Source organism: Phycodurus eques, chromosome 1 (genome assembly GCF_024500275.1).
Source record: "Phycodurus eques isolate BA_2022a chromosome 1, UOR_Pequ_1.1, whole genome shotgun sequence".
In the NCBI taxonomy this organism is placed as follows: Eukaryota; Metazoa; Chordata; class Actinopteri; order Syngnathiformes; family Syngnathidae; genus Phycodurus; species Phycodurus eques.
Window position 1 is genome coordinate 27,400,613 of NC_084525.1, and position 15,907 is coordinate 27,416,519.

Genomic DNA, 15,907 nt, shown 5'->3' on the forward strand with positions numbered 1-15,907 from the left:
TATATGACGATTGGCAGATGTGAATTTCACAGGAATTAATAAATTAGCAATCTACTTGGAATTGTGGATTAACATCTGCATTCAAGAGTGAAAAACAAGTACTGTAGTACTAAAATATGACATATGATTGTGTCCATGCTGTGTGTCTATAAGTGGACAAAAATAAAAAAAGATGTCGAGTATGTGGGAGGGTGTACAACAATGATAGATGCAATCTTGTTCCTCCTTCCCCTGCAGCTGTTGGCTTCCGTCCTGTTCACTCTCAGCTGCTCACATCAACACACGACAAGAAGGAAAAGTTAAGCACGGACACAGTTGGCGCAAACAAGCTGGACTGTTTCCTGTAAAGAGCACTAACCTTGAGGCTCAGAGAGTGGACTTGTTAGACCTCTGTGCTCTTGGAGTCTGCGGAAGCCGCCTAGAAGGAAAAAAACAATGTTTTTTGAGCGAAAAAGAAATATTGATAAACTGGCACTCTTAAACAGCTGGGGGGTAAGGCATCCGTTATAGTACTGAAAATCTGATCCCCAATACTACTTCATTTTCTCCTTTAGAGAGAACGCCGCCAACAGAGAAATAGACACACTATTCTACACTATACACTCACATTCCCAACTGTGGAAAATTTTGAGTCGTCAATGAACCTAACCATGCATGCTTTTGAAATGTGGGAGCAAGCCGGAGCACCTGAAAAGCCAGATAACATTTAACTTCACGCAGGAAGGCCGGAGCAAACATTCGAACCCTGAATGTCAAAACTGTGAGGCAGATGTGTTAACCACTACTCTACTCCACTATGCTTCGCCAACATCCATTCATGCATCCATTTTCCGTACCGCTTATCCTCACTAGGGTCGCGGGCGTGCTGGCGCCTATCTGAGCTAACTCTGAGCGAGAGGCAGGCTACACCCCAAACTGGTTGCCGGCCAATTGCAGGGCACATATAGACAAACAATCATTCACCATAAATCTTTTTGGAATGTGGGAGGAAACCGGAGTATCTGGAGAAAACCCGGACAGGCACATATAGAGCATGCAAACTCCACACAGGCGAGGCCAGGATTTGAACTTGGTCCTCAGAACTGTGAGGCAGATGTGCTAACCAGTCATCCTCATGCCTCTCTGTAGAAAAACGTCTGGAACTCAGGAATGTGAGGACGAGTATAATTAATATTTCACATGTTTACTGAGGCACCATTGAGCCAATATTACGTCCCAAATACTAGAAGAAGTTGGTTTGGTAAAATACGGCACCTTTAATAATGGAACTAGCACTCTATAATATTGTACTTCATAAAAACATATAGGAATAACAGAAATAAATAGAATGTAAAGAATTCTACAGCTTGTGCGTCATGATAATTTATTGCTGCTTCCTCTCGTGTATGTGACTTGGCCACCGGGAGGTAGTATAATACAGATGCAAAGGAAGAAGACTCAACTGCTGTAAGTGACTCAGTAACTGCTATAAAGTTAGTTGTTTTTTGGAATGGGATTCATTTACAGCCCTGGAGTTTTATGGCTCAGACCAGCTCGCATTAGTTCACAATGAAGATTTATAATGTTACCCTTATTAGTGTATCAATCTAAAATGGCTTAGGCTACCATTCCCTCCAACATCGATATCCGTATTGTATTTGATCAAAATTCTAAATTACAACTGAATGCGCTTACAAGATCACGATCAGTTTTTATTTGAACAAGTATTAGAACATAATAGTTCAAATGTACAGTGCCTAACAAATTTATTAGTCATATCTATATATTTGGGGCGACGTGGTGCAGAGGTGTGTAAGTGTACGCTCTGCAACCAGAGGGTTTAACTAACCCACATTGTCCATGAATGAATGTGGTTGGATGTTTGGTGGTGGTCAAAGGGGCCGTAGGCACAGAATGGCAGCCACGCTTCCATCAGATTGCCTCAGGGCAGCTGTGGCTACACAATGTAGCTCACCACCACCAGGGTGTGACTGTGGAGTGAATGAATAATGCAATTGTAAAGCTTCTTTGAGTCCCTTGAAATAGAAGTCGAATGCATTATTATTATTATTAAACAGTATGCGACACAGAGACCACCCAGCAACATGAAGTCCTTTACTGCGGACTCTTTAATTTTTCGTCAGCTCTCCGTATTTTACCATTTTGAACAGGAATGAGTGATTTCAAACTGAATTCACCAAAATTTGAGCCATTTTACTGGGCTTCTCTGAAAAGCCAGAATTTAACCAACGATATCATTCAACCACTAAAACTATATTTTTTTCTGTTCACAAATGTGAGTCAATAACTATAATTTGACATGTTAATCAAGAAATATGTGTACTTTATCCCCTCTGTGATTCTCAGAGTCGTACGCAAAAGAGTCCCTGAATTAAATACTAATAAAATTCACATTTAAATCATGATACAGTTAAACATACTATTATAATAAAATGTTTTACTTTTTACTTTTCAAATGCAGTTGAGTTGTATTCAACTTCTAAGTACAGTACTATACATTTGCATTTAACATTTAAGAAATGTTTGTTTTTAGACATTTCTTGGAGTATGACTTTATTTAACATTTCTTTTGAATACATTTAAATATAATCATTATTTAACATTTTGTATTTCCTATATTCAAGCACAGTGTTAATGTTTGAACTGTGCCTGATGTTACAGTGGTTTACAATATTTAATAAAGGTATACTTTTAGGAATAAAACCTCTGCCTCATTTTTGTTGAACACAGTATTATGTTACATATTTTTTAAAGTGGTACTTACTGTAAAAAGTTTGAGAACCATTGCTTAGTTGAATGACTGATATTGCTATTTATGTGTCTGTAATAGTACAATATGTCTGTATAGTTATAATCCTTTACATTTGCCACTTGCAATTTTATAATAATATATAATAAATATAATAATAATGACATTAGGTCACGATTACTGCATTATTTTCAGTAAAGCTCAATCAATGTGCATTGCGGGATTACATGATGTAAACCAGGGACGAGTTTACGTTTATGGGGGAAATGGGTGCAGATGAAAAATCAAATCAAATCAAATCAAATAAACCTGGGTAGAAGTGGTGTGGGTCACTGATGGTGTAGCGATGCACTCGCCTGACTTTGGTGTGGGCAGCGTGGGTTCAGTTCCCACTCAGTGACGGTGTGAATGTGAGTGCAAATGGTTGTCTGTGTCTATGTGTGGCCTGCGACTGGCTGGCGACCAGTTCAGGGTGTAGTCCGCCTTTCGCCCGAAGTCAGCTGGGATATGCTACAGCGCCCTGCGACCCTAACCAGGATAAGCGGTGTTGAAAATGGACGGATGGATGGATGGAGAAGTGGTGTGCAGTATCTTTGTGTTTTAAAAGATCCTCCTTCTTAAGGACCTTTGTTGAATTCCCTCACGTGAAAGCGTTTGATTATATCCTCCTTTTTCACATGACTAAAAGAAAAAAAATACTGTTCTCCTCAGTGTCAAAGCCAAGGCAGATCAAACCATTCAGATTTAATTTGACAATTTTTATCCGAATCAAAGGGTTGTTTCGCCGCGTCATCATAATCCTAAAAAAGTGGCCGTTTTGCACGGCTCGGGCAGAGAGGTAGTTGTTGGTGCATAAACCCATGCAATAGTCACCTGTTCTTCCATTCTAATTTTAGCAAAGGTGCTAAAGTGTTAACTCTCGCACCACTGGCATATATACAGTAAATAATGTGTCATTAGATTGAGAGGCGTTGTTGTGCTTATACTGTTACCTATCATATGCGTCACCGGGTGCGTAGAGAATTGTAGGATTATTTGATTTGCATAAGGACATTTCTGCCAATCACCATAGTCCCTAGTGGTGGGAGGGTGGGCACGGACGAGCAACTACAGCTGAGAGTGGGCGGGTGCACGCAACAGCCTTTCCTCCTTGGACTGGGGGGCCATGATTGAGAGGGGCGGGCGGTGGCGGGCTGGAGAAACTTGATACTCAGTAAATTACCCCGTCGCCAGTGTGGAAAATGAGGGAAATATTCACCTCACCACATCCCGTTTCAGCGCGCCATTGGCAATGTGGCGAATGGGGAGCACGCACGCGGATTCCTGCAATGTACAAGCAGCCCATAAAGCAGCCCGGCCCACCGAGAATTCTTCCATTGCTCCAGATTAGCCACTCGGGGCCTGGGGTCAAGTCGGGTCACTCGTATCTCGAGGCGCTACTGTATTTTGATGGAAATATTAAACTTTTTTAAAAGTGAAAAGCAATGTATCCTCCCCGCAAATGTAAAAAGAAGGCTACATTTGATGGAGCCTGTAAATTGGGACAGTCTTGGGCCTTAAGTGCAGCCCAAGGGAACAGTTTCTTATTTGGAACACAGCTTGTATGGCCTTAAAAGTGTGTGAAGCAAAAGTCAAACCTTGTCCATCTCCTCAGAGTTGAACCCTGAAACCTCCCCGTTCTCCATTCCATTGGCCTTGGGAGCGTCGTGGCTGTGGCCCATGTCGCCGATGTGGAGTGGACCGTCGTCTCCTGCGGTCAGCTGGAGCTCCAAACTCTCGGAGTCGCAAGAGTTGTTCAGCTCACAGCTGCTCTCGCTCGGTGGAGTATCTACTTGTTTCTCTTCTGGATGTGCGGGACTCTTTGCTTCAGACTCCTCTTCTACCTTCAAGTCCTTCCTCTCATCCTCCGGATTGGTGACTTCTTTTTCTGACACGGGCTTGCTCTCAGCTTCCACAGCATCCTCTTGCATACAAAGATGGTGCATCTCGATGCGGCTCGACCCCCTCGACTCAAAAGTGGCGTTCTCCGGAGGAGGCGACAGCGGCGAGACTGCGACGGCGCTGCTCTCTCTGGACAGAGTGCTGTGGCGAGGTTTGTCCGGGGACCTGAAACTAAATCTTTGGCCACTTTTTGGGCTGTAGCTCCTGTGGAACTCAGAGAAGCTGGCCTTCCAAGCCTTGGGGGAAATCAGTGTTCGTCTCCTCAGGGATCCATACCTGGAACAAAGAACAAGATATAAGTCAAAATGCAGCTATGGAAGTTGCTAACTCTGCCTTGGGTCAGTGCAAGACAGCAGTTTATTCTGTTTTTTTAAAATTCTTTCTTATATGCATTTTAGATGACAGGGCATTTAATTGGACAGTGAAGTGGTTCACTCGCCTGACTACCTTGCGAGAAGTGTGGATGTGATTGTGAATGGTTGTCTGTCTGAGTAATGTCCAATATTGTATTGGTAGGGTCCTCAAACTTTACAATCAAAGCTAGTAATTGCAGTCATCTGACGTGTGATATTTTCTTGCATATGCCACACAAATCTCAAAAGCGCAAACCTTTGAATTCCCTTGACAGAAAACACTTTGTCTGGATGCTGGGCCTGCAGTTCCTTCACCACATTGTGCAGATCCACGTTGAGCTACAAGAGAGGATGTTTGGTTTCAAAAGACATTTTTCTTTTTTTGATGTTGTTTGTCTGTGATAACAAAGCGTACCGTTCTCATTTCCTTATAGAAGATGTCCCGTAAACTTGATATCGCAGAGAAGACGGTCACGTAGCATCCAATGCGGCTACGATAGAAAAAGGAAATTAACATGAAGTGCCCAAAAAGACTGGTATGTTGAGATGAATATGAAAATGAATAAAAAGACCTTTCATGCAGGACAGGGAGCTCCTCTTTCAGCTCATTATTGATTCCTTCATAGACACATTTGGCACCATTCATCTCTTCTTCTGCCTGGAATTGTGAAAAGTGGTTTGTTTTGTTTTGTAGAAGCTTGTACAACTTAAATGTTGAGTATTTAATGATGACCTTGCTAATTCTGATGTCATCTCTCTTCTTGGCCATCTGCAGACCCTCCAGGTGGTGACGGGTTGAGTCATAGTCCACCAGTTTCCTCCCCCTCTTGGCCACTTTCTCCTAAAAAGCAACATGTAACTAACCACCCACTGGCCACTTCATTAGATACACCTGCACAATTTAACATGTATACAAATGTCTGTGTGTGTCAATACATGAAAAAAAGACTTAAGAGTCCCCTCCAAAAGCAAGGAACAGCAAGGTCAATTGCTTTGATTTTGTTGTATACGGAAGATGACCCAAAACACACTGCCAACACAACAACGGGCTTCATTCAGGGGGGAAAGTGGAAGGTCTTCGTTCGACTGGCCAAGTCAAATCACCGGACCTTAACCCAATAGAGCATGCATTTTACCTCCTGAAGAGGAGACTGAAGGGAGAAACCCCCAGAAAGAAACAAGAACTGAAAGAGGCTGCAGTAAAGGACTGGAAAAGCATTTCAAATGAAGAATGCAACAGTCTGGCAAAGTCAATGGGTCGCAGGCTTGAGGCAGTTATTGCAAGTTAGGGTTATGCCACAAAATATGAAATGTTATTCACTTCAAGTTAATTTAAGCATGTCTGTTCCAATACATTTGCTCACTTAAAAAGTGGGTGGCTTAAAACAAAATGTGCTCTGTCTTGAGTTGTTTAACACATCTGGATGTATATACCATGAAATGAAAGCTGGAATTCTGAACTTTTGTTTAATGTCTTCAGTATACAACAAAAAACAAAGGAATTGACTTTGCCGTTCCAATATTTTTGGAGGGGACTGTAGTTAAAGGTTAAAGCTGGAATAATAATACAATAAAGTTGTAATATTACATTAATCGTATTTACAGGAATAAATATTAAATATAAAAAAATACATTAGTCACTTTATGGGGAAAAAAACATTATTTTAGGAGAATAAAATATTAGTATTAGGAGTGGAATGTGATTTGTTCCCTTTTGTTTTCTTCTTTCTTTTGTTGTATCTGTTGTGTAATGTTGTTCATAAAATTTTATTGAAAAATAAATGTGATTATAGGGGGATCATGAAGTAACCTTGTGACTGTCGGTGTACAGTGAACTGAATACCTCTCTAACAGTGACATATAAATGTATTATCTTTGTAAAGGCAGGAGCTATGTTGAAGCTTTTGTATTGGCGCTCATTATATTTTGCAGGTTTTGTATAATATTGCCCCAGCACGCCCGCGACCCTAGTGAGTATAAGCGGCTCAGAAAATGGATGGATGGATGTATAATATTGAGTGGCTTGAGTCAACCTACTCTGACATCGTGGAACTGGCCCACATAGGACTCCATGGTGCGAACGGCTTGGTCCAACAGCTTCACCTCGTAGTCATTCCAGAGGAGGTCCTCCCCCTTAAAGAGACATATGATATATATATATATATATATATATATATATATATATATATATATATATATATATGTAGGCCATTTCCCTCAAATATTGTTCACAAATCTGTCAAAATCTGTGTTAGTGAGCATTTCTCCTTTAGAGAAAATCCGTCCCGCCTCACAGGTGTGGCATATCAAGATGCTGATTAGACAGCATGATTATTGCACAGGTGTGCCTTAGGCTGGCCACAATAAAAGGCCACTCTGAAATGTGAATTTTATCACACAGCACAATGCCACAGATGACGCAAGTTCTATATATATATACACCGTAACATCCACACACACACACACACGCACACACACACACACACACACGCTCACACAGTATGTAAAGTGGAGAAGTCTGTGCTTGTGCAAAAAGAAAAAAAACGTCTCCTATATTTTCATAAAATGTAACTATTTGGGGTGAGGTATTTGTTTGAGAGCAAGCCTTTGTTTTTGCAAATAATCCATCCATCTGTCTGTCCGTCCAGCTGTCCATCCGTTCATCCATTCATCCATCCATCCATCCATCCATCCATCCAACCATCCATTTTTGATATTGCGACCTCATTAGGATTGCAGGTTAGCTGGCGCCTATCCCCACTAACTTTGAGCGGGATAGAACCTGGACTGGTCGCCACTCAATCAAAGGGCACATATAGACAAACAACCAGTCACACTCATATTCTCACCAATGGCCAATTTAGAGCTTTCAATTTACCTAAGATACATGTTTTTAGAATGTGGTACCCAGAGAAAACCCACAAGATCACACCGAGATCCAAACTCCGAACCTCCCAACTGTGAAGTAGACGCGCTAAACAATGTTGCCCACAGAATTAACTGTTTCAAAAGAAAAATGTATGTAATCACACTCTTCTATTTCTGCACTGTGGGTAAATGAATTATCCCAAGAGCTTTATTTCTTGGCTCACTGCTAACAGTGATGGACATGATGTATTGAGTGATGTCAGCACATTAGAACATTAAGGTAAGGGCATGATGGACATTGATTGGCCCGCTGGATACAATGTGGAATGAGAAGACCAAGTTTGTGTGACTTGAACCCTACAGTATCACCTCAAAAGCAAAACGTGTTACAGCCAGCACGAACACTCGAGCTAATGTGCTAACAGTTGAGCAAGGCGAGTTTCAGGTATGACCTCAACTATGGCTCCGATGTCTTCTTGTCCCACCCAGTCGCTTTGGTAAACATCGAACAAAGACTGCGAAAGACGTCTTGAGGCTTCTCGCATATCTGGAGGGAGAAGATGTGGCCAAGTGAGACACACACAAGCAAAATCTGGTGTACTGCTACAATAAGACACAAATGGACTCACCTCTGACTGCTTCTACGTAGTTCCTTAGGTCTTTGTATATTTTGTTGCTATCAGTCTGTCAACAGAGTACACAAGAAGTAAGAATAAATGTCAAATAGTGCGTCCTCCCTCGCTTGTTTTACATCCAAAATGAATCCATCAATTCACAAGATGACCAATCATTACCTGTTGGTCATAGAACAGTTGTACATAATGTTCAAATTGATCATCCCTGGTCTCTTCTGACTTCCCAAACTTCTGCAGTACCTGCAAGAAAAAAAATTACAAAAAAACAGCAGGCAATATTTATCATGTTTTAATGTTGTCATATGCGATGTGTACCTTTTCTTTGCCTCTGCTCAGCCGTCTTTGTACTTTTTTGGCAAAGTCTTCGGTGCTGCCTTTCGGGCTTGTGCGAGCAGCCATTGTTCGTCTTGTCTGAGTAGGATATAATAATAATATAATAATAATAATAATAATAGCCATTTATTTTACTTATACATGAGGCTGTATATGTGGCACTTAAATCTAATTTGGAAAGGTTAGAATTACAATGATAGGCTGGCACAGTAGCCTGGTGGTTAACATTTCTGTCTTACAGGGAGGAGATGCGGGTTCAACTCTCAATTGGAATCTCTCTGTGTGGAGTTGGCATGTTGCCCCCGTCCTTGCATGGGTTTTCTGCAAGTGCTTTAGCTTCCCCCCACGTTCCAAAAACATAGATGTTCCATCAATCATCTTCATCATTCATTATCAACTGCTGTCACCCTCAGACCCGCATTTTCCTATTGTTGCAAAGTTGCAACCCCCTTTCAGAGAAGTTAACAACAATAAAGAATTGCTTTTGCCTAAAAATAGCCTCTGAAAACATATGTACAATATATTATATTCTAAAATTCTGTTTCAAATGACTTTGCTGAATCACCAGAGGCATATTGACGTTCGCCAGCCAAAGACTGAGCTGCATTGTATTTGTTTGCAGAGTAAACTAGTGACTAGAGAACAAGCAAGTAACATTTCTTCCCATTTTCCTCCTACGTTCCATGCGGGAACTTAGTTCTCCTCTCTACTGTACCGAAAAAAAATCAGAATAGGACTACACTAGCTGTCTGCGATCCAGTTTTGGGTCCTGACCCATCAGGTGAGAATCACTTAAAGCAGTGCAAATTGCACATGGGCGTAAAGTGTTTTGTTTGTAAACATTTTTTTATAAACAATATTATTTCAAACGATATGCTGTTAGAAGTGTTCAGTATCATCACCATGGCATACAGTCATTTTTGTTGTTGTTGCCAAAAGTGACTCCCATCCATCCATTTTCCGTAGCCATTATCCTCACTAGGGTCGCGGGCGTGCTGACGCCTATCTCAGCTGACTTTTTGCCTAAAACATCTCCTCATGCGGCTCAAATGACTACATTACCCACAAGCCCTTGCATTCAAGCCGCACCCCATCGCAACATGGCGGCTGTGAATTTATGACGGGTGCATTTATGGTTCTTTTTTTTTTTTTTTTTTTTTTTTTTTTCCTGAGGAGGAGTGGTCTCGTGACATGCCAAAGTCTCCAGCTCTCGAGCTGCCTGGCGGACCTGGGTGACTTGATCATGGGGAGCACGATAGCCAAATGTGCCGTCGCCGACCTCGGTATCCAGTGGGCAGGCTGGGTGCTGGCGGCTGTGTTCAAAACCGAAAAGTTCTACGACTTGGCAGGTAAAACAAACAAACAAACAAACGGAGCTCCACTTTTTCTTTTTTCTCGGTCCGTGCACAAACTTGTTATATAGACTGAGCCGTTTTCAGATGGACTCGATTCATTTATTAAAGGGCGATCTTAATGTGATATCGGTTTGTTTCTGGATTCCGTAAACATTGTTGCAAATCTGCGTGCTAACCGCATTACACAAGCTGTTGTGAAACAACCTGTTCAATGGCTTGTCACTTAAACTACTATGAAAAAAAATATTATTATTATAATTTAAAAATATATTTTAAAAAAAGTAATCATAAGACAATTTGTGTGAGTGGACAAATTGTAGAAAATATTTTAAAAAAAATTTTTTTTTTTTTGTGTGCATAACTTCAGCAACGAAGAAACCATTTTCTTTGCTCTTTTCAATTAATTTCGGGAAAATGTTAATGCATAAAAAAAATACAGGTTTGTCTCATCTCTTTAGCTATTCTCACTCGGTAATTCGGGACCTAGGACAGATAGTAAAAAAAAAAAAAAAAAAAAAAAGACAGCATGACCTGTTTATGGCAGTTCGAAGTTACGAACGCCGCATAATGAACTAGTTAGAATACGTGCTCGCGCGGCACAAAAAAAGAGGCACACTCAGTTACCGCCGCACTCAGTTTTTCATCGGAGTCAAATGTTCATACAAATATTTACTGTGATTATAACTTCACGACTGCGAAGTGTAAGTTTGTGATAGATGAATGCACATTCTAATTTGGTTAAGTTACGTTGCCGCCATAAGAGCGGAACTTCGCATGAAGTGCATCGCAAGTTAAACTTTTATTTTGCACAAGTAAGTGTCAGGAGCGTCATTACTTGTGGTGTAACATCTCTGTACCATAACGAGTTCCCTCACAAGAGCATCGGGTAAGGGAGTTTCCGAAAAAGAAAAGATCTGTGCCAAGATCAAGTGGAAAAACTTGTGGCCATATTTTTGTACAATTTGGATATTTCATTTGAGCATATTTGAAAGGCACTTTGAACATGAGGAGTAAGCATGTTTACAAATATATGATATACACGTTTTCAGAGGCTATTGTTCTGAATTTCTAAAAATATGTATTGTGACTTAGTGACAATAGGAAAATGAGGGTCCCGGGGTAAGTTGAGAACCGCTGCTTTAGTCCATTGTTACGAATCAATCACTTGGCTTACCTTTCAATGTGGTTGTCCGATTTCCCCTTGACACGTCAGTGTCGCCCGTTCCCGTCCGTCCGTCCCTTGCTGCTTCTCCACTGTCCTTCTGGGCCAATTCACCCTTGAACCTTGGAACCAATTACCCACCGTTTCCTGGGTAAAAGATTGATGAAAACACGCCTTACTTGGCAATGAGCCATCCAATGTGCGCCTCTCTGGCTTTGTCTTTTTCAGGATCCGGCACATTTATACTGCTTGCCCACCTGAGTCGTCTGTGGGGAGGGGGCGGCTTCCTTCGTCAGAATGTTCAGACTGGGCTGGTGACGGCGTGGGGGCTCAGGTATGATCCCTTGGTCACGGAGGGTCAGTTTTTCACCTGGGGGGCCCATAATGAATTTAAGACAATGTGATGATGCAACAATCATCCATCCATTTTGTTCTTCTGAGGGGGCGGCAGGTTGGTGGTTTTAATCATTGACACCTCACTATTACTCCCAACACGAGGAAATTGGAGTTTCAGCAAGGCCGCTGAGAAACCCTAAAGTCGGGTTAATGAATAATGCCTGGGTTAATGCCACTGGTAGTTAACAACGCTTTTTCCCTCAGGCTGGGTACGTTCCTCTTCATGCGGATCTTGAAGGACGGCCAGGATCGGAAGGTTTAACAATGTCCGAGACAGCCCAGGGACGTTCTTTGTGTATTGGACTATTCAAGGTATTTTGCGCCGCTTGGGTGGCCTCCATTGGGTTTTACAAATATAACCTCAAACATTATACACCTACTTTTTTTTTTTAGACGATCTGAAATGGGGCAGAGGCAACTATTTGTACTCACATTCACACCTACAGGATATTTAGTCTGCAATTAACCTACCATGCATGTTTTTTGGGATGTGGGGGGAAACCGGAGTACCCGGAGAAAACCCACGCAGGCACGGGGAGAACATGCAAACTCTGCACAGGCGAGGCTGGATTTGAACCCAGGTCCACAGAACTGTGAGGGGGGTGTGCTAACCAGCTGTCCACCGTGCTGCCATGTTTAGTAATTTTCCTTTCTTGTGTGATTAATAGTTGAGTTGTATTATACCATCAATAAGGGGATCTTGATTTGTAAAATTTGTTTCATATCGATCAAATTAGTTTTATATCACCTTTACATGTTTTATTGTTCCTTAGCTCTTAGTGCAGTATTTTTGTGTCCTTGAATGTGCACAACCCATTAAAGTAACTATTGTAAAAACAAAAGATCAAGTAAAAATCTGTAATATAGCGGGGCTGTGAACAATCAACTGAAATATAGCAGGCAAACACTTTGTCCCCGTTAATGTTAAATCTTTAAAACAATTGTTTGAAATATGCTTTTCTTTTTTTTTTTTTTTTTTGCCAGCTGTGTGGGTGTTTGTGACACTGCTGCCCACCCTCATGCTCAATAGTGAAAAGCGAAACACTCCTCTGGGAACAAGGGACTACATTGGCTGGACACTGTGGGGCGTTGGCTTTGCCACCGAGGCCATCGCCGACCAGCAGAAATGGATTTTCAAACGTGACACAAATAATGTTGTAAGTAAACCACCTAAATGCAGGCACGAACTACCATCAACCCTGTGTTCAACAGCATCAAGTGTTCCCTGCCCCCAGGGTAAGTTCATCCAGAGCGGACTGTGGGCCTACAGCAGACACCCCAACTATTTTGGAGAGATACTGCAGTGGTCGGGTCTGTGGCTCTCAGCTTCGTCAGCGATGCAAGGTCCTCAGTACCTGAGTGTCGTGTCGCCGCTATTTGTCTGGTTCCTGCTGCGCCACATCAGCGGCATTCCCATCCTGGAAAGGCAGGCCTTGAAAAAGTGGGGGTCGGACCCAGGCTTCCAGGACTACCTCAAGAACACTCCTGTACTATGGCCATGGCCAAAGTTTTGACTTTCCTGTATGATGATACACTTTTATGCAAACCGGTTTACTAAAAAACATTTTTACCATGCTTAATGTCATCTTTTGGCAACTGCTTCGTTTTCAAGATTATTGAAAAAATCTGTTCAATTGTTCATGAAAAGTCTACAAAGTAAAGCACGACATGCACAAAAGGACATGAAGGCATGACAAACCTTGAATAATTTTTCTAGATTCCCACCCCCCCCATTCAGGGTGGCCCCAATAGTTTTGAAAAGACTAATGGTAGTATGTTCCTGTTGTGAGATTTAGCTAATAAGTAATATCAAAAACATTTGATTTGAATCAGAACACCCAAACTAAATAAAGGTATCTACATGTGTGTAAATACAGCAGCTGAAATAAGTATTTAACAGATCACCATTTTTCACATATTTCCAAAGGTGCTATTAACAGGAACATTTCACCAGATGTTGTCAACAACCTAAGTAAGCCATACATACAAAGAAAATAGAACAAATACCATCAGAAATTAAGGTGTGTAATAATGTGAAATCACATGGAAAAAGTGTTAAACACCAACTGGTATTTATTTAATACTTTGTACAAAAGCCTTTGTCTGCAATGACAGGTTCAAGAGACCTCCTATATGGAGAAAGTATTCGTATGCATTGCTCTGGTGTGATTTCCACACAAGCAGCCTTGAGTTTCAATTCTTTACATCGATTTTCGATTAGATGCAAGTAAGGTGACTGGCTGGGTTATTCTAGTAGCTTTATTTTTCCTTTAAAACCAGTTGATGGTTTCCTTTAAAGCATGTTTTGGATCATTATCCTACTGAAATGTCCACCCTCGTTTCATTTTCATCATCCTCGCAGAAGGCAGCAGATTTTTTGTCAAGAATGTCTCGGTACATTTGCCAATTCATCCTTTTAATAATGTGAAGCTTACCAGTACTATTTGTTGAAAAGCAGCCCCACGCCATCTTCCCACCTCCAAACTTCACTGTTGGTAGGGTAATGTGCAGTGCCATTTCGCCTCCAAATGTGGTGTGTATTATGGCATCCAGTTCAATTTTGCGCTCATCTGACCAGACTATATTTTCCCAGTATTTAATAACTGGCTTGTCCAAATGTTGCTCAGCAAACTTTAAATGAGCTCTGACAAGTTCCCCCCCCCCCCCAGCAATCTGGTCTTGCGTGGTGAATGTGCATACAGGCTATGGCGCCGGAGTGCATTACTTACTGTTTTCCTTTTGACAAAAGTACCTGCTTATTGCAGGTCTTTTTGAAGCTCTCTACAGGTGCTCCTTGGATCATGGACAACTTTTCTGATTATTCTTTGCACTCCTCTGTCAGAAATCTTACAAAGAGCACCTGATCGAGGCAAATTTATGGTGATATGATTGGCTTTCCACTTACATATTATGGCCCCAACCGTGCTCACTGTAATGTTCAGAAGCGTGAATAAGCGCCTGTAACCAATGCCATTGTTATTTTTTTTTTTGCAGCACTTAGTTTTGTGATGGTCTTGAGACAGCTCTCTGCTCTTACCCATCATGAGATGTCTTGATGCACACCTTTGGTAATGAGACCTTTTTGAAGGCCATCAATTAGGATGAACCAGCTGATATTCATTTGTACTGACAAGGGCTGGATTGCCGTTTGATTATTGATAGATTTAAGATGCTTTCCATGCCTTTTTGCACCTCCCTTTCTTCATCTGTTCAATACTTTTTCCCTGTGTCATTTTACACACAACTTAATTTCCGAGTTTATTTATTCCACTTTCTTTGAAAGTATGGAGTATTGGGTTGTTCCCAACATCTGGTGTAATTTTCAGGTCAATAGCACCTTTGGAAGTATATTTAGTGAGAAAACTGGCAGTGTTAAATACTTATTTCAACCGGTGTATATAAAAAATTTTTTTTTATATCTACATGTAATATACATATGTACAGTACAGGTATGTGCCCAAAAATTAAAATAGAGGTTAAGTCCATTCATTTCAATAATTTGTTTCAAAAAGCAAAACCCGTTTTATTAGTTCACCGCAGAGTGAAATATATCAAGTCTTTATTTGTTTCAATTTTGATTATTATGGCAGAAATCATATGAACTAAAATAAACAAATTCAGTATTTCACAAAATTAGAATAATGACAAAGTACAACATTGTAGGCTCCCTTTGTCCCAATCTTGTAAGTTAACTAACATGGTTTTATTCAGCCTTTAAATGGTCTCAGTCTGGCTCAGTAGGCTTCAGAATCATGGGGAAGAGTGCTAAATTGACGGTTGTGCAGAAAATCATCATTGACACCCCCCACAAAGAGAAAAGGTCTAAAAGAAATAGCAAAAGAAGCTGGATGCACACAGAGCACTGTATCAAAGTACATTAACAAGAGTGTTTAGGAAGGGGAAAATGTGGCCGGAAAAGTTGCACTCGTGACCGCAGCCTTGAGAGGATAGTCAAGCACCAGCGATTCAGAAATCTGGGAAGCTTCATAAAGGAGTGGACTGAGGCTGGTGTCAGTGCATCAAGACGTCTGCATGGCATGCACTACAGCTGTAGAATTCCATGTGTCAAGCCACTCCTGAACCCAAAACAGGGCTAAGGAAAAAAAGTATTGGTC

General features: G+C 41.2%; 2 protein-coding genes across 2 annotated transcripts; one reads left to right on the forward strand and one right to left on the reverse strand.

Moving 5' to 3' along the window:
- Positions 1-382: 382 nt before the first annotated feature.
- On the reverse strand, positions 383-8,945 carry bin2a (bridging integrator 2a). Its single transcript, XM_061696778.1, has 11 exons — positions 8,862-8,945; positions 8,706-8,786; positions 8,541-8,595; positions 8,364-8,458; positions 7,081-7,176; positions 5,777-5,884; positions 5,616-5,701; positions 5,459-5,534; positions 5,300-5,382; positions 4,387-4,966; positions 383-418 (listed from the first exon to the last, which is right to left on the reverse strand). Exons 1-11 carry the CDS (start codon positions 8,943-8,945, stop codon positions 383-385), a joined length of 1,380 nt encoding a protein of 459 aa, XP_061552762.1.
- Positions 8,946-9,752: 807 nt separating this feature from the next.
- Positions 9,753-13,375, forward strand: si:ch211-210c8.6 (uncharacterized). The gene is given in 7 exon segments (XM_061699101.1): positions 9,753-9,757; positions 10,053-10,228; positions 11,625-11,730; positions 11,997-12,045; positions 12,047-12,104; positions 12,777-12,949; positions 13,028-13,375. Coding segments are annotated over 7 exon segments (846 nt in total). The 3' UTR covers positions 13,307-13,375.
- The last annotated feature ends 2,532 nt before the right edge of the window (positions 13,376-15,907 follow it).